At 44.9% G+C, this 25750-nt stretch overlaps 1 protein-coding gene across 1 annotated transcript in view; it reads right to left on the bottom strand.

Annotated features, from left to right (window-relative positions):
* Positions 1-25750, bottom strand: part of LOC126484357 (methyl farnesoate epoxidase-like) — a 204519-nt gene that overhangs the window by 116030 nt on the left and 62739 nt on the right. The window contains exon 2 of the mRNA XM_050107827.1: positions 5338-5425. Within this exon, the coding sequence (XP_049963784.1) occupies positions 5338-5425 (88 nt within the window). The remainder of the gene's footprint in view (positions 1-5337; positions 5426-25750) is intronic.

The raw sequence follows: 25750 nt of genomic DNA, 5'->3' as shown, positions 1-25750 counted from the left end.
CTGACAGCATACTCTACACATGGACTCGGCGAACATGTAAAAAAATGACAATCGCGACAGGACCAGTTGCTCATCGAACAAGTGGAAGGAATACGATGCTGAGAACCCAAAAATCGCCGAGGCGGAAATTACAACACTGGAAGCGACGCGAACCCGCTGAGCACGGCACGGCCGAAGGTGGGCAACGCCGAGACGCTGTTGCAACGGATTCGTCAACAGCGGCAACACAAGTTGACTAGGTGGAAGCGAGGCCACCTGAAGTACCCCGTGAGGCACCAGAGCTGTTGACCATGCGCACATAACTGTGCTACCTGCCGGTTACCAGAAAGAACTTCCTGAGCAGCCGCCGTAAGCTCACGCTATTCTGCAATTTGGGCTACGTTAGCTAAAGAAGGGTCGGACTAAGTCAATGCCCGAGTCTGAACCTTGGGATCGGGATCCAACCGGACAATCACATTCAAAATTGCCGAGTTTGATTAAGAGATAGCACATTTGGGACACTCAAAACGACACTTGCTTCAGAGGCATGGCTAATCGGCGATCTAGGCCGTGTACGACTGCCGAGGGCGTTTGTTTTGCTGGTTAAACTGCAACTGTGGTGCTACCAGGTGGATCTGATGACCGAAATACTGAGTAAGCAACCGACAAAGCTCGTCAAAGGGAAGCTCAGTGGAGGACTCCAAATTTTGAACAATGTAAACACGCACTGCTGGACAATAACAAGGCGACCTTATCAACCAGAACGAACCGGTGCAGATAATACTCCCACCTGTCTGTAGACTCAACGAAACTGGCAATTGGCGTCGGGGGCGGAGAAGAAAACTGCCCCGCGACCTGGTGGCCCTCTGCCGGTGAGGCAAGAGAGCAAAGCAAGTCCGCGTCGCTTGTTACCAGAGCCTGTTGTTACTTTTGCTGCTGCTGCAGCTCCTGCTGCTCCTTCTGTATGGGCAGCCGTTCCTGCCACCACTGGAGAAACGCCGGGTCCATGGTAGGGGCAAAGCTAACACAATGAAAATGAGGAAAATGGGGCATAAGAAAATCCTTTGGCGCCACTATAGTACCTGCAGAAGGCGTGACTCTGCCGCTCCTGAACACATCCGGCACGGGTACTTCACAGGCCGACGGTGACATGGTAACACCTGAACTATGGGAAGACTACATCGTTATGTGACGTCCACTGACGGGGATACTAAAGTATCATCGCACGAGTGCAGGATAATCACTAGAAGCAGTCACATCGATAAAATATCTAGGAGGCTGGGTTCGGAGCGATTTAAAGTGGAATGGCCAGGTAAGGCAGTGCCAGGCTGAGATTCATTGAGAGAAAGCTCTTATTTCCACAAAGAAGGTGGCTTAGAAAACACCAGTTACAGAGGATCCGCAGAACAGCAGCACGTTTCGCTACAGGTTCATTTATTAAGTGCGAAAGCGTCTCGGAAATGCTCAGCCAACTCGAATGGCAGACACTACAAAACGGCGTTCTGCACACAGCGTCGTTTACTGTCAGAGTTACAAATGAAAACGTTCCTAGAACACCCAAGCAATATATTGCTTCCTGCTACGTACATCTCACAAAAAGACTATGAAGGTTCGAGACATTCAAGCTCACTCGGAGACTTACCATCAATCGTTGTTCCCGCGAACCATTCGCAACTGGAACAGGGAATGGAGGAAGTGGCAGTGGTGCACAAAGCACCCTCCACCATACACCGTGGAGTGGTTTGCGGAGTGGTGTAGATGCAGCTCACTGTGATTGGTGCGGTTAACAATGATAAAACTACAAAATTGTTCAGGCTTTCGTGGCCACTTGTTGACAAACTGCCTATTGGCTTCTGTCTCGGGTTCTTCGGCCGACGTTCATCTAATGATTCTTCTGACGTTTCGCCAGCACGAGTGGCTGGCATTGTCAAAGCTTCACCCTCCATTACCGGCGGTGAACTGGAGGCGGGCTCGCGGCCGCAGACTATATGTACCTGGCGCGCCAACGTCCGAGGGCTTCTCCGCGGTCATTTCCGGTGCGGTTCTCCTCTTGCTACCTTCGACGGTCGTTCGCTGCAGTACGGGAAGCCAGGTTCCGATTAACTTAAGGCTTTCCTCTATCTTGTTGAAACTGTTCGCGTGTTTTTGTATTTCTACAGCTTCTCTGAACAAGCGCGTGTGATAGTGCTTCTCTACAGCCAGAACTTTCGTGTCGGCGAATTTTATTACGTGGTCGGTCTCATTCAGTGCGTACTCTGCCAAGGCCGATTTCTCCACCTGCCCCAACCTGCAATGTCACTTATGTTCTTTGATCCTGGTGTTAATTGATCGTCCAGTCATTCCGACATAAACTTTTCCGCATGTGCATGGTATACGGTATATTCCCGACATTGCAAGTGGGTCTCTTTTCTCCTTCGCCGATCTAAGACACTCTTTGATCTTCCTTGCCGGTTTGAAAATCGTCTTTATGCCGTGTTTGCGCAATATACGGCCGATTCTGTTCGTCACTCTGGGAATGTATGGCAGAAAGGCCGTACCCGACATTTCTTTTTCTGGTTCCTTACATCGCCGAGTGTTTGGCTCTGTTACACTTCTAACGTAATTTGTGGAGTACCTGGGACACAGCGTGTATCGAAAACCGACACACACGGACCGATACCTGCACAAACTGTCAAACCACCACCCGAGCAAGAAAAGAGGCATGATTAGTACGCTCGTAACGAGAGCAGGACGAATATGTGAGCCGCAACACCTCAAACGAGAAATGCAACACCTGGAAACTGTTCTGAGGAGCAATGGGTACTCCACAAATTACGTTTCATTAGATGAACGTCGGCCGAAGAACCCGAGACGGAAGCCAATAGGCAGTTTAGTCAATGATAAAACTGCTCTCTTCCTCATATACTGACGGAAAAAAGTCACAACACTAAAAGGTAATTAACGTAGAGTAACGAAATTTCGGGAATACATTGGTCTAGGTAACATATTTTAGTGATTGACGTTGTAAGATCACAGGTTAATGGAAGTGCGAGATAAGCTACTGCAAATCGGAAATGCTGGTACATTAATAACTGGTGTAATAGCTAGAATGTTGAATGCAAGCATGCAAAGGTGCGTGCATTATGTTGTGAAGGTGCCGGATGTCAGTTTGTGGGGTGAAGTTCCATTTCTGTTGCCCTTGGTCGGTCAATACAGGGACAGTTGATGCTGGTTGTGGATGACGATGGAGATGCCGTCCAACGACGGCCCATATGTGCTCGCTTGGATCGAGGAGGCCAAGGCAACATGTCGACACTCCGTCGAGCTTGGTGGGTTACAGCAGTGGTATGTGGGCCAGCGTTATCCTGTTGAAAAAGACCCCCTGGAACGCTGTTCGTGAACGGCAGCATAACAGGCCCAACCGCCACACTAACAAACAATTTTGCAGTGACGCTGCGTAGAATAACGATGAGAATGCTCCTGCTACCATACCAGACCATAACTCCTGGTCTAGGACCCAGCACGCAAGAAAGGTTGGCTGCACACCCTCAACCAGCCACCTTCTAACCAACGCACTGCCATCATCAACACCGAGGCAGAACCAGCTGGCATCAGAAAACACAACAGACCTCCACCCTCCCCGCCAATGAGCTCTCACTTGACACCACTGCAGTCTCAAATGGCCATAATTTGGGATCAGTGGAATGCACGCTACATGGCATCTGGCTCGGAACTGTCATTTAAGTAACCGATTTATAAGAGTTCGCCGTGTCAGTGTGGTTCCAACTGCTGCTCATATTGCTGCTGCAGATGCAGTACGATGCACCAAAGCCATACGCTGGACATGACGGTCTTCTCTCTCGGTAGTGCCGCGTGGCCATCCGCAGCGTGGTCTTCTTACGACTGTACATTCTCGTGACCAACGCTGTCAGCATCATGTACAGCGGCTACATTGCTGAGAAGTCTTCCTACAGTACTGCAGAAGGAACATCCAGCTTGTTGTAGCCATACTACAGGACCTCATTCAAACTCAGTGAGGTGCTGATAATGGCGTCTTTATCGGCATAAGGCATTCTTGACTAACATCATCACACCCCGCGCAATCTCAAAGCTAACTAACGCCCACAACCGTTACGGCGTGCAGTTACAGCAAACCTGATTTGCATACTCAGAGTGGCGCTAGTAGCACCACTCTTATGCGACTGACGCGAAATTTGGATAGACATTATACACACACACACACACACACACACACACACACACACACACACATACACACGTTGGTTTTTTGTTGCAAGGTGGGGTCGGGGTCGCTTCAGAGATATGAAGGTCAACCTTTTTTTTTTTAATGGCATGCTATAGTTTGGTACTTATTTTCTGATAGCGGTTATCGAGATCAATCCAATGATGTGTAACAGTAAGGTCTTTGAAGTTTAGCGAATGTCACAAAGGTGGCAACTGGTTAATGTGTTCAGTATGGGGTGTGCCCATTTCTGGCAGCAATATAGGCCTGACAGCGAAGGGGCATGCTATGAATAATGTCATCAGTCGCATGTTGATGCAATGACTCCCATTCTTCCTGCAGAGCTGCTCGCAGTCTTGGAGAGTGGTTGGTGGATGCTGATGTGTTGCAAGCCGTCTCCCTACTGCATCCCAGACTTGTTCTATGGGATTCAAATCCGGAGAGCGTGAAAGCCCCCCACATGGATGGAATATCTTCCGTCTTTCAGGAAAAATCAACCACCCGTGCTCTATGAGGTCGAGCATTGTCGTCCATCAGTATGAAGTCTGGGCCCACAGCACCTCGCAACAACCGCAAATGAGGTCCCAAGATCTCGTCACGATACCTGACACCACCTAAACCTTGCCGATTAACCCGCACAATTTCATGAAGAGGGGTTCGAGTGGTAAACATAATCCCTTCCCACACCATTAGGGATCCTCGTAGATACCGGTCTCTTTCCACAACGTTTTTGTCCTGAAATAGTGTTCCACGTGTCCTCGAGATGCGAATCAATCGAGAATCACTCTGCAGACTAAACCGGGACTCATCTGTGAAAACAACATTGGCCCACTGTTTGACCGTCCAGGTGGCATGTTGATGGCTCGACTCTGGACTCTAGACGTTCCCTTCTGTGAAGAAGGGTCATAGATAGACATACAGCAGATTTCCGACAATAATGGCCACTCTGCCGAAGCCTTCTGCACACCGGGCTGAGGATTTTCTCTACTCAGGGACTTTGTGTTTCTGTTGCCTTCATAATTTCATCATCATCGTCATTCGTAACGGTGGCTGGATTGGATTGTGTAAAAATTGGGACTTTGTACGGGCGCTGATGGCCACGCAGTTGAGCGCCCCCATACGAAACATCATCTCACCTGGAGGGAAGTTCTTGGGCTTCATGTTGATCCATCGGTGCAGCACCCAGCACACAACAGCGACGGCGAACAGCACGAGCAGCAGCATCTGCAAACAAGGGAAACTGTCAATGAATTGGCACTTCATCCTAAATTCGCTCTTACTTTGGGCCGCTGGTACCATTGGTAAGTGAACACTTTGGCGCGCGAGTTTAAGAATGTGTCTGCATGTCTGGGGTTCCAAGTGTTATATGTTCCGTTTGCGGCGGATACCAGGCAGGAAAGTTGCAATCCCAAAATATTCAAAACTAAAATACAAACCAGAACCTGTTAAGCCACTCAGGATCTCAAATCAAACACCTTTCAGCCGTCTAGCTTCCAAACTTATTTTATTTGGCTTTCAGTTTCAGCGATTTACTACGCCACCTTCAGCCCCTGACCGACGTGTGGGAAGGTTCCACCGCGATTCTGGTCAAAACAGGGGCTAGCAATACCGATATTAGTATATTTCTGCTTGTTATAGCGATCTCTTCAACCATTATCTGCCGACTGAAGATGACGTAGTAAATCGCCGAAACTGGTAGCCAAATAAAATAAGTTTCGAAACTAGCAGTCACCATTGGGAAGATGGGCAAACAGAGACTTGAAAAGCCACATGTTCTACAATTAAAACACGAGGACTCGCGGGTGTAAAATTTAGTTTAACGCTGATGTTTCCACTCTCGAGACGCCGGCCTCCATAGCTGAGTGATCAGCGTCCCTCACAGGTCAAAGACCCGGGCCCAAGAATCCTATGGCAATCAAATATCCTCGCCTATATTGGTTACAAGTTTGAAGAAATATCCAGGCAAAGATTTTACTCAGTTCTTGCTAAGAAACTTGAAATACCACTCAAGCATTCGGCTGTATACAAATTTCGTAGTCTTGAAGGGAACATGACACACATACACTGCCGGAAAAAAAATAGTACACCTCGAAAGACGACATCGATTTTGATCGGATGACGGCATATGCCACCTGGGGCATATAAAATGTACTGATAGTGGTTTCAACGCTGTACACCATCAGAGAGCATAGTGGCATAGATACAAGAGCGCCATCTGTCTCTATCCTTTCATAGAAAATGCTCACAGCCAGAAGGTTCAGTGCAGTGCAAACGTGCCACAAAGACGCACTCGTGCTTTCTACAGCCAAATTAACAGATTTGAAAGGGGTCAAATTGTGGCCTTCCGAGTGGCGGGATGGTACTTTCGTAGAATTGCCGTACGAGTTGGACGTACTGCGTCAGTAGTGCAACGATTTATTTATTTTACTTATTTATTTATTTATTTTTCCTTGGGACCAAATTAAGGAGAAGTCTCCATGGTCATGGAACGAGTCAATAGATGAAATTATAACACGATAGTAGAAACAGATAAAATGAAATATAAAAAACATATTCAGGCGACAATTCGTAAGTTTAAATAAAGAAAATCAACAATGTAACACTGGAATTTACTTAATTTTTTAGCTCTTCCAGGAGCTCCTCGACAGAATAGAAGGAGTGAGCCATGAGGAAACTCTTCAGTTTAGACTTAAAAGTGTTTGGGCTACAGCTAAGATTTTTGAGTTCTTGTGGTAGCTTATTGAAAATGGATGCAGCAGAATACTGCACTCCTTTCTGCACAACAGTCACGGAAGTGCATTCCACATGCAGATTGGATTTCTGCCTAGTATTAACTGAGTGAAAGCTGCTAACTCTTGGGAATAAGCTAATATTGCTAACAAGAAACGACATTAAAGAAAATATATTCTGTGAGGGCAATGTCAGAATTCCAAGACTATTGAATAGGGGTCGACAAGAGGTTCTCGAAATTACACCACATATAGCTCGAACAGACCGTTTTTAGCCAAAAATACCCTTTTTGAATCAGAAGAATTACCCCAAAAAATAATACCATACAACATAAGCGTATGAAAATATGCGAAGTAGACTACTTTTCGTGTTGAACTGTCACTTATTTCAGATACTGTCCTAATGGTAAATAAAGCAGCATTTAGTTTCTGAACAAGATCCTTTCCACAACAGCTTACTATCTATCCAAACGCCTAGGAACTTGAACTGTTCCGTCTCGCTTATAATATGCCCCTTTTGTCTGATCAAAATATCGGTTCTTGTTGAATTGTAAGTTATAAACTGTAAAAACTGACTCTTACTGTGATTTAGCATCAAATTATTTTCTACAAGCCACAAACTTATTTCATGAACTGCATTATTTGATACTGTTTCAATATTACACACAAGATCCTTCACTACCAAGCTGGTGTCATCAGCAAACAGAAATATTTTTGAATCACCTGTAATACTAGAAGGCATATCATTTACATAAATAAGAAACAGCAGTGGCCCCAGCACCGACCCTTGGGGAACGCCCCACTTAACAGTGCCCCATTGGGACTGAACATCACTACCACTCTCAATATTGCGGAGAATTACCTTCTGCTTTCTGTTCTTAAAGTAAGAGGCGAACCAATTGTAAGCTACTCCCCTTACTCCATAATGGTCCAACTTCTGCAGTAATATTTTGTGGTCAAGACAGTCAAAAGCCTTCGTTAAATCAAAGAAAACACCTAGCGTTCACAACCTTTTATTTAATCCGTCCAAAACCTCACAGAGAAAAGAGGATATAGCATTTTCAGTTGTTAAACCATTTCTAAAACCAAACTGTACATTTGACAGCAAATTATGTGAATTTAAATGCTCCAGTAACCTTGTATATACAACCCTCTCGATAACTTTAACAAACACCGATGGCATAGAAATAGGTCTATAATTGTCAACATTATCTCTGTCTACCTTTTTATAAAGTGGTTTCACTACCGAGTACTTTAATCGGTCAGGAAACCGACCACTCCTAAAGGAAAAGTTACAGATATGGCTAAGTACTGGGCTAACATACATAGAACAATACTTCAGTATTCTGCTAGATACCCTGTCATATCCATGAGAGTTCTTGGTCTTTAGTGATTTAATTATTAACTCAATCTCCCTCTTGCCAGTATCATGGAGGAGCATTTCAGATAACAGTCTCTGAACACTTTTTTCTAAGAGCGCTATATGATTCCCTGTTGGGACTAGGTTTCTATTTAGTTCACCTGCTATATTCAGAAAGTGATTATTAAATACTGTACATATATGCGACTTATCAATAACACGGACATTCCCACTACGCACTGATTCTATATCCTCGACCTGTCTCTGCAGACCAGCCACTTCCTTTACGACTGACCATATGGTTTTAATATTACCCTGAGATTTAGCTATTCTATCTACATATCACATACTTTTTGCCTTCCTAATAACTTTTTCAAGCAGCTTACAGTACTGTTTGTAATGGGCTGCTGCATTTAGATTTTGCCTGTTTCTAACGTTTTGATATAATTGCCACTTTGTTCGACAAGATATTCTTTCCCTCTAGTCAGTCACCCAGGCTGCCTGTTTGTGCTAGTACCCTGTTTTGAACGTTCTAACGGAAAGCAACTTTCAAAGAGCACGAGATGCTGGTATCAGCGGTCACGTGAACATTCTCATACCCGTGGACGAGGTTCTGGATGTCCACGCAACACAGATACCCGCCAAGATCGTGGTATTCTAAGAGGAGCAGTGGCAGATCGTACAGCACAGATAAGAGGGCTCGTGAGTTCCGACGTGTCAACACGAGCTCTTGCGAACTGGTTGTTAGCAGAGGGTCTATGGGCACACACATCTCTAACCCGCTTTCGATTGACGACACATCGTTAATGTGCACGGTTCGACTGGTGTCGTCAAAATACCAGGTGGAAGATGGAATGGCGCGTCGTTATCTTCAGTGATGGAAGAGGATTTTGCCTGCACGCAAGTCATGGTTGTGTGCGCGTCCGACGTAGACCTGGTGAGCGCTGTCTCAGAGTCCATTCGTGCAAGACGCACTGATACCACCCCAGGCCTTATGGTCGGGGTCTGATAAACTACAACTCTCGTATATCTTTAGTGTTTCTGGAAAGGACGCCACCCAGTGATCGGTACGTGCACGATGTTGTTGGAGCCGTTCTTGTAACATTAAGGTGAAGTGTTGTTCCAACAGGATAATGCTCGCCCACACACTGCCAGTGAAACTCAACGTGCTCTGGAAGATGTGTGGCAACTTCCCTGGCCAGCACTATCTCCGATCTGTCTCCAATACAGCACGTGCGGCATATGAGGGGACGAGAAGTGACTCGTGCGACTCGGCAACCAACAACTCAAGAACCACGTGAAAAAGACGGGCAGGCGTGGCACGACGTATCCCAGGACAGTATCCGCCATCTGGACGATTGACTGGATACCAGAGTCAGCGTCTGCACTGCCGCCTGTGGTGGCTACACCACGTACTGATATGGGTGTTTCAGCAAGGGTCCATACCTGGTACCATAGAACCGCTTATGCTATTGATCTGTAAATATAATGATTTCATGTTCTCAATTTGCACTGTTGTTATTCACAGATGAGGCTTGCACAAAATAGAGTCGACAGTGGCTTCAAACTAATCTCCGGACCGAAGACCACAACAAAATACACTCCTGGAAATGGAAAAAAGAACACATTGACACCGGTGTGTCAGACCCACCATACTTGCTCTGGACACTGCGAGAGGGCTGTACAAGCAATGATCACACGCACGGCACAGCGGACACACCAGGAACCGCGGTGTTGGCCGTCGAATGGCGCTAGCTGCGCAGCATTTGTGCACCGCCGCCGTCAGTGTCAGCCAGTTTGCCGTGGCATACGGAGCTCCATCGCAGTCTTTAACACTGGTAGCATGCCGCGACAGCGTGGACGTGAACCGTATGTGCAGTTGACGGACTTTGAGCGAGGGCGTATAGTGGGCATGCGGGAGGCCGGGTGGACGTACCGCCGAATTGCTCAACACGTGGGGCGTGAGGTCTCCACAGTACATCGATGTTGTCGCCAGTGGTCGGCGGAAGGTGCACGTGCCCGTCGACCTGGGACCGGACCGCAGCGACGCACGGATGCACGCCAAGACCGTAGGATCCTACGCAGTGCCGTAGGGGACCGCACCGCCACTTCCCCGCAAATTAGGGACACTGTTGCTCCTGGGGTATCGGCGAGGACCATTCGCAACCGTCTCCATGAAGCTGGGCTACGGTCCCGCACACCGTTAGGCCGTCTTCCGCTCACGCCCCAACATCGTGCAGCCCGCCTCCAGTGGTGTCGCGACAGGCGTGAATGGAGGGACGAATGGAGACGTGTCATCTTCAGCGATGAGAGTCGCTTCTGCCTTGGTGCCAATGATGGTCGTATGCGTGTTTGGCGCCGTGCAGGTGAGCGCCACAATCAGGACTGCATACGACCGAGGCACACAGGGCCAACACGCGGCATCATGGTGTGGGGAGCGATCTCCTACACTGGCCGTACACCACTGGTGATCGTCGAGGGGACACTGAATAGTGCACGGTACATCCAAACCGTCATCGAACCCATCGTTCTACCATTCCTAGACCGGCAAGGGAACTTGCTGTTGCAACAGGACAATGCACGTCCGCATGTATCCCGTGCCACCCAACGTGCTCTAGAAGGTGTAAGTCAACTACCCTGGCCAGCAAGATCTCCGGATCTGTCCCCCATTGAGCATGTTTGGGACTGGATGAAGCGTCGTCTCACGCGGTCTGCACGTCCAGCACGAACGCTGGTCCAACTGAGGCGCCAGGTGGAAATGGCATGGCAAGCCGTTCCACAGGACTACATCCAGCATTTCTACGATCGTCTCCATGGGAGAATAGCAGCCTGCATTGCTGCGAAAGGTGGATATACACTGTACTAGTGCCGACATTGTGCATGCTCTGTTGCCTGTGTCTACGTGCCTGTGGTTCTGTCAGTGTGATCATGTGATGTATCTGACCCCAGGAATGTGTCAATAAAGTTTCCCCTTCCTGGGACAATGAATTCACGGTGTTCTTATTTCAATTTCCAGGAGTGTAGATTGCTAAATGCCTCAACAGGTGGGGGGGAATATGTCCATATTATGGACGTTCACTTGGGATAAATGAGGCCCTGATTCCCGTGGTGTAGGCGATGCCGGCTCGGTAGCTGAGCATCTTCGGTCAGAGGGTTGCTCGCCCTCTGTAATAAAAAACTGAGTAAAAGAATCAACGATCAACTTCAACGGATGTCCTGTGACGTCCGCCCGGACCAAACGCAACGAACAATACCGAACAAAATGAAAAAAAGAAAAAAAAGTGGTAGCGGCTTTCATTCATAATCAAAACGTCTTCGGTCCCGGGTTCGATCCCCGCCACTGCCTAAATTTTGGTTAATAATCAACATTAGCGGCCGAAGACTTCCGGCTTAAGAAGTCACCCACATTCTGCCAACGGCCTTGTCAAAGGTCAGAGGTTCAGAGCACTCTTGTCCTACGGGTGGGAAACTGCCCCTAAAGGCGGAACAATCAGCAGTGATCATCGGCATGAGGATGCAGAAGGCAATGGAAACCACTGCGTTAAAGACACGTAACGTGTATCCACAGGACATGTGGCCTGTAATTGAAGAAGTGTCATGATGATCTCTCCATTGGCAAAGATTCCAGAATATCCCCCAATTCGGATCTCCGGGACGGGACTGCCAAGGGGGAGGTTACCATGAGAAAAACATTGAATAATCAACGAAAGGATAATGTTCTACGAGTCGGGGCGTGGAATGTCAGAAGCTTAAATGTGGAAGGGAAATTAGAAAATCTGAAAAAGGAAATGCAAAGGCTCAATCTAGATATAATAGGGGTCAGTGAAGTGAAGTGCAAATAAGACAAGGATTTCTGGTCAGATGACTATAGGGTAGTATTAACAGTAGCAAGAAATGGTATAACGGGAGTAGGATTCGTTATGAATAGGAAGGTAGGACAGAGAATATGTTACTGTGAACAGTTCAGTGACAGGGTTGTTATCAGAATTGACAGCAAACCAACACTGACAACGATATTTCAGGTATACACGCCGACGTCGCAAGCTGAAGAGATAGAGAAAGTGTATGAGGATATTGAAAAGGCAATACAGTGTGTAAAGGGGGATGAAAATCTAATAGTCATGGGGAACTGGAATACAGTTGTAGGGGAAGGACTAGCAGAAAAGGTTACAGGAGAATATGGGCTTGGGACATTGAATGAGAGAGGAGAAAGACTAATTGAGTTCTGTAACAAGTTTCAGCTAGTAATAGCGAACACTATGTTCAAGAATCACAAGAGGAGGAGATACACTTGGGAAAGGCCGGGTGATACGGGAAGATTTCAGTTAGATTACATCATGCTCAGACACAGATTCCGACATTAGATAACGGATTGTACGGTGTACCAAGGAGCAGATATAGACACAGATCACAATATAGTAGAGATGAAGAGCAGGCTGACGTTTAAGACATTAGCCAGGAAAAATCAGTACGCAAAGAAGTAGGGTGCGGATGTACTAAGGAATGACGAGATACGGTTGAAGTTCTCTAAAGGTATAGATACAGCAATAAGTAATAGCTCATTAGGCAGTAAAGTTGAAGAGGAATGGACATCTCTAAAAAGGGCCATCACAGAAATTGGGAAGGAAAACATAGGTACAAAGAAGGTAGCTGTGAAGGAACCATGGGTAACAGAAGAAATACTTCAATTGATCGATGGAAGAAGGAAGTACAAAAATGTTCCGGGAAACTCAGAAATACAGAAATATAAGTTCCTAAGGAATGAAATAAATAGGAAGTGCAGGGAAGCTAAGACGAAATGGCTGCAGGAAAAATGTGAAGACATCGAAAAAGATATGATTGTCGGAAGGACAGACTCAGCATACAGGAAAGTCAAAACAATCTTCGGTGACATTAAAAGCAAGGCTGATAACATTAAAGAGTGCAACGGGAATTCCACTCTTAAATGTAGACGAGACAGCGGATAGGTGGAAAGAATACACTGAAAGCCTCTATGAGTGGGAAGATATGTCTGATGTGATAGAAGAAGAAACAGGAGTCGATTTAGAAGAGATAGGGGATCCAGTACTAGAATCAGAATTTAAAGGAGCTTTGAAGGACTTAAGATCAAATAAGGTAGAAGGGATAGAGAATATTCCATCAGAATTTCTAAAATCATTGGGGGAAGTGGCAACAAAACGACTATTCACGTTGGTGTGTAGAATGTATGAGTCTGGCGACATGCCACCTGACTTTCGGAACATGATCATTCACACAATTCCGAAGACGGCAAGATCTGGCCAGTGAGAGAATTATCGCACAATCAGCTTAACAGCTCATGCATCCAAGTTGCTTACAAGAATAATATACAGAAGGGTGGAAAAGAATATTGAGAATGCGCTAGATGACGACCAGTTTGGCTTTAGGAAAGGTAAATGCACGAGAGGGACAATTCTGATGTTGCGGTTAATAATGGAAGCAAGGCTAAAGAAAAATCAAGAACCGTTCATGGGATTTGTCGACCTGGAAAAAGCGTTCGACAATTTTAAGACGGTGCAAGATGTTCGAAATTCTAAAAAAAGTAGGGGTAAGCTATAGGGAGAGACGGGTCATATACAATATGTACAACAGCCTAGAGGGAATAATAAGAGTGGACGAGCAAGAACGAATTGCTCGTATTAAAAAGTGTGTAAGACAAGAATGTAGCCTTTTGTCCCCTACTGTTCAGTCTGTGCATCGAGGAAGCAATGATGGAAATAAAAGAAAGGTTCAGGAGTGGAACTAAAATTCAAGATGAAAGGATATCCATGAGACGATTCGCTGATGACATTGTGATGTCATTGCCATTCTGAGTTAAAGTGAAGAAGAATTACATCATCTGCTGAACGGAATGAACAGTCTAATGAGTACAGAGTATGGACTGAGAGTAAATTTCAGAAAGACGAAAGTAACGAGAAGTAGTAGAAATGAGAACAGCGCGAAACTTAACATCAGGATTGATGGTCACGAAGTAGATGAAGTTAAGGAATTCTGCTACCTTGGCAGTAAAATAACCAATAACGGACAGAGCAAGGAGGACACCAAAAGCAATGGGAAAAGAGCATTCCTGGCCAAGAGAAGTCTACTAATACCAAATATCTGCCTTAATTTGAGGGAGAAATTTCTGAGAATGTACGTCTGCAGTGCAAAATTGTATGGTAGTGAAACATGGACTGCGGGAAAACCGGAACAGAAGAGACTCGAAGCATTTGAGATGTGGTGCTACAGACGAATGTTGAAAATAATATGGACTGGTTAGATAAGGAATGAGGAGGTTCTGCACAGAATCGGAGAGAAAAGGAATATGTGGAAAACACGGGATGATAGGACATCTGCTAAGACATGAGGGAATAACTTCCATGGTACTAGAGAGAGCTGTAGAGGGCATAAACTGTAGAGGAAGACAGAGACTGGATCCAGCAAGTACTTGAGGACGTAGGTTGCAAGTACTACTCCGAGATGAAGAGGTTAGAGCAGGAGAGGAATTCGTGGTGGGCCGCATCAAACCAGTCAGAAGACTGATGACAAAAAAAAGTGTGACATCATCTCTCACTGACAAATGATCCATTAATCTACTGTTGCCTCATGTTGTAATGTAAGACAACTACACCTGCACATACAGTCCAGTCACACTAACGTAGCCACCGCCTATTTTCGAGATCAATGCTCAATTGCCACTCACAACCGACAGGTGGCAGCACTAGCAATGGAAGGTATATAAAACATGTAGGGGTGGGAGGAGGAAAACAGTACAGTTGTTGTAATGCGGAAACAGAGCGATTTATGTGAAGTCCAAAAGTGCGTGATCATTGGCTTTGGGGGCAAGGGTGGAAGCATTTCTGAAACGGCTAAGTTTTTAAACATTTTATGTGCCATCACGGTTAAAGTACACATGGTGTATGGCAAAATGGCGCTTTCCAAAACTGGCGCTGAAGCAACTGTACTACACCGTGGAACATAGGTGGCATGGGTAAATGATGGCTGCAATGTGTATGGGCGAACAGACGAAAAACTGATCGCCCAGATGAACCAAGTCCCCCCAACATCCGTTCAGCGAACATTGCTGCGTATGCGCTTCTGCAGTAGGCGCCTGGTACATGCAAGCATGCTGATTGCTGTTAATTAGCGACAAAGCCTGGAATTTGCACGCCAATACCGCAAGTGGACGTCTACTGGGTGGCGACAGGTGGCCTTTTCAGATGAATCACGTTGGCGTGTATGGCATTGCAACAAACGTCGAAAGGGTCCAGCCCGGAGTGGAGAGCATTATGGTGTGGCAAGTGTTTTCATGGCATTTCCTGGGCGATATCGTCACTCTGGGAGACACAATGAATCGACACAAGTATTCACCTATCCTTGGGGTTGTAATGGTACTCGAATTACGCAACCATTACGGCACATCACCTCAACCTCTCGACACCAGCAATATTCTACTGTGTCTCTGTAAAATAGTTAACATACTTCTGTGACAACATTCAGATTTGATTTCATTAATGTAGGGGTACTTCGATACATCGATATGTATATATATTTCAATGATATTATTCTTATGTGTATTTTTTCTTTTGTCACTACGATCATTGACGTACTTGTAACTCTGATTTTTGGGCGCGTAAGCGGGCCGGCCTGTGTGGCCGAGCGTTTCTAGGCGCTTCAGCCTGGAACCGCGCGACTGCTACGGTAAGAGGTTCGAATCCTGCCTCGGGCATGCGTGTGTGTGATGTCCTTAGGTTAGTTAGGTTTAAGTAGTTCTAAGTTCTAGGGGACTGATGACCTCAGATGTTGTGTCCCATAGTCCTTAGGGCCGAGAGTAAGCGGTTATTAGAAAGTCAAGCTTTGGTTGTCATGTTAAAAAGACGTAAATTGTAGTCAGTTTATGAAATGTGAACTTAAACAGTGAGGAAGATATTTTCAAGTATGTTTTATATTGTGAAGTGATGTTCTGGAACGGGTTACGTGATACTGCAACAAAAGTAATACAAAAGAAGTGTAACTTAAATTCGGAGTACTGATTACTTTTTTACATCACCATTGTCCTAACTTGCAAAAGTTTAATCTTCAAGAATGGTTTATAAAACACATCTTTAAAACTTTTGAATATCGCAGAATAACACCTAGGCCTCTTTGCATCCGAGCTTGGAATCATCACTACCTAGACTTTCGACGATTGAGCCATGAGTTCACAACGAGACCAGCATGGGAAACACGAAAAGATGAGTGCCTAGTTTATCCATTATTTCGAGAAATGACTTTATTAACTGTTCTCTAATGACACCTGCCACATAATATAACTTTGTTGTTGCCCGAAAATGCAATATTTAGCAGCGTGAGCAACACTACAATCATAATTAATTTTTGACCTTTGTTGTGGTAGGGTTGTTAGGACTATACAACTTTTCACACAGCTTGCAGTGGTTCGAAGAGCACCAGGATGAATTTACCGTAATCTCTTGGCCAGCAAACACCTCAGGTTTGAACACTATCAAGGATCTCTAGAACCACCTCAGTAGGGCAGCTCGCGTCATGGGTCCTCAACCGAGAAACTCAGCGCAGTTGGCCACGACACCAGAATCGGTATGGCTCCGCATTCAGGGTCGATACCTTCCCAAACCTCGGTGACTCTCTTCCTACATGTGCGAGCTGTAAACAGTGGTTCAAAATGGTTCAAATGGCTCTGAGCACTATGGGACTTAACTTCTGAGCTCATCAGTCCCCTAGAACTTAGAACTACTTAAACCTAACTAACCTAAGGACATCACACACACCCATGCCCGAGGCAGGATTCAAACCTGCGACCGTAGCGGGTTCGCGGTTCCAGACTGTAGCGCCTAGAACCGCTCGACCACAGCGGCCGGCGTAAACAGTGGTTATTCAGGCTTTTTACATGTAGACGCATTAATGTGACTGGGCTGTGTATATGAGTGATATTGTCTATTTTTGTTAACGGTGTTCTACGAGAACAGTTTTTGTTTGTGACTGTACAGAGGACGTTACTCGTTATTATTTGTATTATTTATATTCGACTTTATTGTTTCTATACTGTAAAGTACGAAGGTAATCCCAAAAGTAAGGTCTCCTATTTTTTTATAAGTACACAGATCCGATTATTTCTACAACGGTTTACATCAGTTTACAGCTAGAACATTTAGCTATTTTTCGGCATATTCACCACTTCTGTCGATGCATTTTTGTAGACGCTGTGGCAGTTTTTGTATGCCTATGTCTTAGCAGCTCGCGGCCATGCTGTTTAGAAACTTATGAACCTCTTCTTTCACCTCGTCGTCGGAGCTGAATCGCTGGGACCACAATTAACGCTGACGGGTACTGTGAGAGACTGAAAAAACTCAAACGGGCAATGCAGAACCGGAGAAGAGGAACGTTGAGCAAGGGCGTACACATTCTCCATGACAACGCTCGCCCACACATTGCTCGGCAAACCGCTGCTCTCCTGCAACAGTTTCAGTGGAACGTAATCACCCACCCACCCTATAGTCCTGACTTGGCGCCCAGTGACTATCACCTATTCCCCAGGTTAAAAGAACATTTGGCCGGAAAGCGATTCAGCTCCGATGACGAGGTGAAAGAAGACGTTCATAACTTTCTGAACAGCATGGCGGCGAGCTGGTATGACATGGGCATACAAAAACTGCCATAGCGTCTACAAAAATGCATCGACAGAAGTGGTGATTATGTCGAAAAATAGCTAAATGTTCAAGCTGTAAACTGATGTAAACCATTGTAGAAATAAACAGGTCTATATACATATAAAATATAGGAGACCTTGCTGTTGGGATTACCCTCGTAAATATTGTGAAAACTATATAATGGAACGAATATAGAAGCTGATCTTTCCCTAGAATAAAAATATAACTAAATTTTGAGGGTAGCCTTCTACCAAGGGATGGGGCAAGTACTAAAACATTTGGCACATTGAGTCACGGCGCGAGGAGAGAGTATAACCAGCGTATGTTTAGCCATCGTTGAAACGGGTCTTCTTATGACAGTTGCAGTGGTGTGAAGCGGTGAAAGTGGGACTACCACTATTCAAGAATTCCGAATGTTAAATTGCTACAGATGGAAGAATGTGGAGGCAATAAAGCAATATTAACGCCTATTACACGATGTATTGATGGAAGGTGATATTTAATAACGGTGGGAATGATAAGAGTTCGAAACTACCGGTGGGGGCGTGATTTACTTTGAGCAATTTAAAGACTTTGGCATCTGCTAGGTGGAAACCGGATACAAATTTTATAACTGTAATAAGGGGACGTCATACAAAGTTCCTTTTAATTTGATAGGGAAGATCATTTTTCTTGCTTCGCATGTTTAAGAAATAAAGTACACCTTCTTGTTATAATTGCTGAAATCTCAAATTCACGCATAACCTTCCCTTTTATCGTGCGGTAATTGCAACATCCTGCGCAATTTGTTAAAGACATTTTAGTATGGCAGTTTAAACAAAAAATTTAGCTCTGTTCGTTCATATATAACTACAAGAGCCGCAAAGATCAGTAACATTTCCTTGTATGCTTTGGCAAATTGAACGCTTCTGTCTGCCGCTACTTCACAAAAGATTTGTGTCATTCTAAGAATTTCTACAAATCTAGCGAAGTTTTTCAATGAGAAAATTATTTAATACTGGTATAGGGAGCTACTGCATGTTTCACCATCTTGATATTTAACAAAGTACAAAAGTTGCGTTACACAAAATAATGACAACCACTTGGGTAAAGGTCTGTCTCCTTACGAGGTAAACTCCCTATCGTAACCTCCTTACATTTTGTGGTAAGATGGTCAAGTGGACAGACCGTGAAAAACTGAACACAAATAAAGCATGATAACAGGAAGAAGGTCTACTGAACTGTGAAAAATGAAGCAAGATAGAAATAGTGAACGCCCCAAGGTCAAGATGTGCAACATCGAGCGACGTTAATTAGCCACAGCGTCGTCGTTTTGGAAGTTTTGTCTCATCCATTTATTTGTGGCAACATAGTTCAAAATGGCTCTGAGCACTATGGGACTTAACTTCTGAGGTCATCAGTCCCCTAGAACTTAGAACTACTTAAACCTAAATAACCTAAGGACATCACACACATCCATGCCCAAGGCAGGTTCGAACCTGCGACCGTAGCGGTGGCGCGGTTCCAGACTGTAGCGCCTAGAACCGCTCGGCCACCCCAGCCGGCGGCAACGTAGTTCACACCCGTTTATTTATTGTTTTCATTTCTGTGAGTGGTCTGTATGGCCTCTCGCCTGCTCCCACTATTCATCACGTTTACTTGCGATGGTAATATATTCTTACCACATGACTCATATTCTGTAATCGATGGATAGTATGACAATTGCCAAGATTACAGAAGAAGAACAGACACGTCAAAGACTTCATAATTTTGTGAAAAAAAAGCTACAGTAACAGGTTTCGAATTATTTCAGAATAAAAACAGTCTTCGTTGTGAAGTTATTTAAACTCAATATTGCGTTTCATTCTTTTGGGGCATCATCACTGTCTAGCAAAAACGAGAAACCTCCTTGCAAGAGGAAGGAGAGCTATGCGGTCTACATGTACAAGGTGCTGAAGCAGTTGCACCCTGACACGGGCATCTCGTCGAAGGCGATGAGCATCATGAACAGATTCGTGAACGACATTTTCGAGCGCGTTGCGGCCGAGGAGTCTCACCTGCCGCACTACAACCAGCGCTCGACCTGCGAGATCCTGACCGCTGTGCGGCTTTTGCTGCCTGGTGAGCTGGCCAAGCACGTTGAGAGCGAGGGTACGAAGGCGGTGACCAAGTACACGAGCTCCAAGTAAGGAGGTTGCTCTGGAAGGAAGGAGAAGGCTCCTCCGTTGCCGCCGGAGCGTTATGGCGTAGGCGGGGAGGAGGCGAGAGCGGCAAAGAAAAACAAAGAGAAACAAAAAGGGGCAGGTCCTATCTTGTAATGCTACGCAGGTAAAATGAACTAAAAGTAACAGAAACTTAGGTACAATTTGCTGGTTCTGTAACACTCCGTCATAAAGCCATACAAAATAAAAAACGGACGCAGTTACTTTTGCGTCAATTTCCCATTTTATATGGCTCTATGATGGATGGGCATAACCAGCTACTTTTACGTAAGTTTCTGTAACTTTTAGTTCGTTTCACCAATCGTACAAGATAGGATCGTGCTCCTTTCTCCGTTTGTTTCTAATTGGATTTATTGTTTTTATGGACGATCTGATAATGCCCGAAAAGGGTGAGACGCTTTATTGACATTAAATAACTTCGCAATCAAGACTGTTTGTATTCTGAAATAATTGGAAACCGGTTGCTGTAGCACCCTGACACAGGGGAATGGAAAAAAAATTATATAGAAAATAATTGTCTTGTGATGACTGACGACCTATATGAAATGTAGCAGACTAGAAAGTGGAATTCCAAACGTTAGTTGCACTGGTCCCTGCCTCATATCAGTACTGCCACTGCATTTCTAAGAAAACAAAGTATTCAGTTGCAGCATTACACGGTAAGCTGTGACAATAACAGTACTGAAGAATCGACCATGCTACTGTGTGATAGTCTCGAAACTGTTAAACAAAGTCCTTCAGCGCACAGTTAGTTAAACTGAAGCTTTTAATTAAATAAAACATTATTTTGAAATTGTTGTTTGGAAGTAACTGCACTGAACTTTGTTGTGTCGTGTTGAATGACAATGTCATGTCAGTTGGCAAAATCGCTAAAACTTTTAAAGATTTGGAATTTTGACAGTTTGAAGTGAGTTCGATGTCGCGAAAAGCCGGTCTTTCACATACTTAATTTTGTCCTAACCTGTACCCACGCATTTGTTATCATTTCCTGTCGCCAGACGCGAATTCTTGAGCTCTTATATCTGGAGAAGGTCATTCTTACGTAACTTTATTCGTTACGAGCACGTTTCTGGAAACGTAGATGATGGTGCCTTAAGAACCAAAGCATCTGACAGACAGTCATAGCAAGGTCAAGCGATCACCGTGAACGTTTTAACGCAAAATTCTGTCATTGCTCCGTACTGAAAATGATGTATTATAAGTAGTTTCATTAGTAGAAAGTAAGGCGCAAATCGATTAGCCAATAAGATTACTTCAATCTTTCATTTAAGGATGATTATTTGGGAAATTACCATATTTGAATAAAAAATAAGTAAAATTTACTTGCTTGTAAAATCTCATTTATTTTCTTGCATTTGTCTAAGAAACATATATGCTCGTAGCTACCAAATGATTGTTTTTTTTTAAAAAAAAAACAAAAAAAAACGATATTAACACTGATTTTCGAATGGCCATAAATCCCAACTTCTAACCAAGGTGATTACCATAACGCTTTCAATTATTTTCTTTATTTTAATACAATCAGATCATTAATCCTCCATACATTTTCTTTATTTATTTTCCGTATCATTTATCCCGTCTAGTACGCGGTCCGCTTTTCAGGATTTGGCACAGTTTATTTTGTCTTTCTCGTTCAACTTCGTGGCCTGATCCCCATCCTCACCCCACAATCGTTAAGCAAACCTAAGAGGACGAGGCAGGAGGAGGGGGGGGGGGGGGGGATAGACGTGTCGGTCATGTTTCTGACTCGGGTAAACTTCGTTCTGTTTATGGCTCTGAGCACTATGGGACTTAACATCGGAGGTCATCAGTCCCCTAGAACTTAGAACTACTTAAACCTAACTAATCTAAGGACAGCACACACATCCATGCCCGAGGCAGGATTCGAACCTGTGACCGTAGCGGTCGCGCAGTTCCAGACTGAAGCGCCTAGAACCGCTCCGCCACACCGGCCGGCCTTCGTTCTGTTTATTGTCGTATTTAAACTGTATGTGTATCGTATTCTCTGAGGTGAAATATGGTGAAAATCTCAGCATTTGCATAAGCGAGCGTGGGAAATCACCTAAAAACCATACTCAGCTGACCAGTATACCAAGCCGGCCGAAGTGGCCGTGCGGTTAAAGGCGCTGCAGTCTGGAACCGCAAGACCGCTACGGTCGCAGGTTCGAATCCTGCCTCGGGCATGGATGTTTGTGATGTCCTTAGGTTAGTTAGGTTTAACTAGTTCTAAGTTCTAGGGGACTAATAACCTCAGCAGTTGAGTCCCATAGTGCTCAGAGCCATTTGAACCATTTGAACCAGTATACCAGAACATGGTGGTTCATACTACGTACAAATTCAATCTGAGTCTAGCTCACTTCTCTGTCGCGCAAGCTAATGCTGTGCACCTTATGTTATACGAGAAGTTCGTATCAGTTCAACATTGGCGAATAAAATTTTATAAAACCCATGCACATTACAAAACTGCATCTTAAGGGAGGGTGTGTGGTGTGTGTGTGTGTGTGTGTGTGTGTGTGTGTGTGTGTGTGTGTGTGTGTGTGTGTGTGTTTCACATGTCCTACTAAATCATTCGACCGATTTCAAGCAAACTTAGTAAACATATCACTTACTATCAGGCTACAATCATTGTGGGGGTGAGAACCACCTACCTTCAAGAAATATGACGTCTTAAACAAAGACACACGTGAAAAACTGACACGTCATGCATGGCCTTTAAATTTACTACTTCCATACACTACTAATTCTACACTGAGATGACAAAAAGTCATGGGATACCTCCTAATATCGTGCCAGGCCTCCTTTTGCCTCGTGTAGTGCAGCAACATGACGTAGCATGGAGACGTTGAAATTCCCCTCCAGAAATATTGAGGCATGCTGGCTTTATAGCCGTCCATAATTACGAAGGTGTTGCCGGTGCAGAGTTTTGTGCACGAACTGATCTCTCGGTTATGTGCCATAAATGTTCGATGGTGTTCATCTCCGGCGATCTGGGTGGCCGAAACATTTGCTCGAACTGTCCGGTATGTTCTCCAAACCAATCGCGAACCGTTGTGGCCAGCTGACATGGTGCATTGTCTGGGAACTTAAAATCCATGAATGGCTGCAAATGATCTCCAAGTAGCTGAACATAACCATGTCCTGTCAATGATTGGTTCAGTTGGACAAGAGGACGCTGTTCATTCCACGAAAACATATCCCACACCCTTATGGAGCCACTACCAGCTTGCACAGTACCTTGTTAACAATTTGGGGTCTGCGCCACACTCGCACACTACCATCAGCTCTTATCAATTGAGCCCGTATCTCGTGATCGTGCGGTAGCGTTCTCGCTTCCCACGCCCGGGTTCCCGGGTTCGATTCCCGGCGGGGTCAGGGATTTTCTCTGCCTCGTGATGGCTGGGTGTTGTGTGCTGTCCTGAGGTTAGTTAGGTTTAAGTAGTTCTAAGTTCTAGGGGACTGATGACCATAGATGTTAAGTCCCATAGTGCTCAGAGCCATCTTATCAATTGAAATTGTGACTCATCTCACCAGGCCACGGTTTTCCAGTCGCCTAGGGTCCAACCGATACGGTCACGAGACCAGAACGGACGCTGCAGCCGATGTCGTGCTGTTAGCAAAGGCACTAGCGTTGATCGTCTGCTGCTGTAGCCCATTAACTTCAGATTTCGCTGCACAGTCCTAACGGATATTTTCGTCGCACGCCTCACGTAGTTTTCTGCGGTTATTTCACGCAGTGTCGTTTGTCAATAAGCAATGACAACTCGTCGCAAACACCGTTGCTCTCGGTCGTTTGGTGAAGACCGTCGGTCACTGCGTTGCCCGTTGTGAGAGGTAATGCCTGACATTTTGTATCCTCTGCACACCCTTGACACTGTGAATCTCGGAATATTGAATTCCCTAATGATTTCCTAAATAGGATGTCCCATGCATTTATTTCCAATTTCCACTCCGCGTTCAAAGTATGTTAGTTCCCGTCGTGCGGCCAAAATCACGTCGGACACCTTTCGACATGAATCACTTGAGTACAAATGATAGCTCCGTCACTGCACTGCTCTCTCATACCCTATGTATGCGAAACTACCGCCATCGGCGTATGCGCTTATCGCTAGCCCATAACTATTGCATGTTAGTGTATTCGCAATATATATCGCACACAGTATCCATAAATGCCGCTGAATCTCCCTACACAAATATATCATTGTACAACACATTGTGCAAGAGATATGACTTCATAAACACTCAGATGTATGAAAAAATACCGCATAGTGCATACAGGTTTAATAATTTATTCTTTGCTGTTACGACACTTACAGTCGAGTCAGCTTAAGGAAATCCTTTACATGTGGCAGGGCTTTTTACAGCTTTCAACTGCGAAGCGCGAACGGCTGTAGGCGAAAACAATAGCCGTCTGTAGAGCTACGATGAGGCGTTGACGTAGATATGGATGCGCGAAGTGGCTGCGCCCAGCGCATAGAGACTGTAGGTTTCCAGCAGAAAATTGACAAAATGAATATTCGGTCAATTCTGAGTTTGTCAGCTATTTAAATAGTAAACTTTTACTGTTGCAATGCTCGGTAATACTGTTTTGTGATTACTTATCACAACGTTTTCTTTTGGTAGGAGCGGCAACATCAGTTCGAGCTGCGGTCTACAGATCTTAAACTCATCCCTGTACTTTAATGTTACCTCTATAGTATTAGTGCTTGTCTTGTTGAACGTACGCGACTTTGCGCTATACAGGCATATTCCGTGACGATGTTACAATCTTTCAGGGATGATGGAAAAACGTAAATGTATCAAATTTTTGATAAGGGACCCTGGTCCGTAAACGACCCATCTAAAGGTTACAAGCGCAAAATCTTTCTGGTACATACGGCAGCGAAATACTGTCCATGAATCGCTATTTTTTTTTTGCTGAGATTGTGGGATATGCAATAAGTAAAAAAAGTCTAATAAACATGGGCTTAAAATGCACACCTTAAAAGAGCTATGAGCACTTGTTCATCTTCGACAATGTGAAACACGTCCCTTGTATTGCAAGCTCTTTGGTTTCTATACTTTTGGAGGAGATAGTACGGGTCATAATACTTAAAAAAAAAAAATGGTGGCTCTGAGCACTATGGGACTTAACATCTATGGTCATCAGTCCCCTAGAACTTAGAACTACTTAAACCTAACTAACCTAAGGACAGCACACAACACCCAGCCATCACGAGGCAGAGAAAATCCCTGACCCCGCCGGGAATCGAACCCGGGAACCCGGGCGTGGGAAGCGAGAACGCTACCGCACGACCACGAGCTGCGGACATAATAATTCAACATGTCCATTAAAATATGGGCTCTTAAATAAATATCTTGCAGCTACGGGCCCTTCTTCAGTAGAAGAGAATGTTTCACAGTAGCAAAGATGAACAATTGCTCATAGCTCTTAAGGTATTCATTTTAGAGCGTATGTATACTAGACTTTTTTTACATGTTTTGGTCCATACAACCAGCTCTAAAAATTGTCAGCCCAATAATTTTAGCAACGTTGGTACCAGTACGTGTATTCCGCTGTTAAAGGTATCGAAAGGATTTTGAATCATAACTTTCGACTC

The sequence above is a fragment of the Schistocerca serialis genome, chromosome 6, assembly GCF_023864345.2.
Source record: "Schistocerca serialis cubense isolate TAMUIC-IGC-003099 chromosome 6, iqSchSeri2.2, whole genome shotgun sequence".
Taxonomy (NCBI): Eukaryota; Metazoa; Arthropoda; class Insecta; order Orthoptera; family Acrididae; genus Schistocerca; species Schistocerca serialis.
The sequence above is the reverse complement of the archived record's forward strand: the minus strand, read 5'-3'. Positions and strand labels throughout refer to the sequence as shown.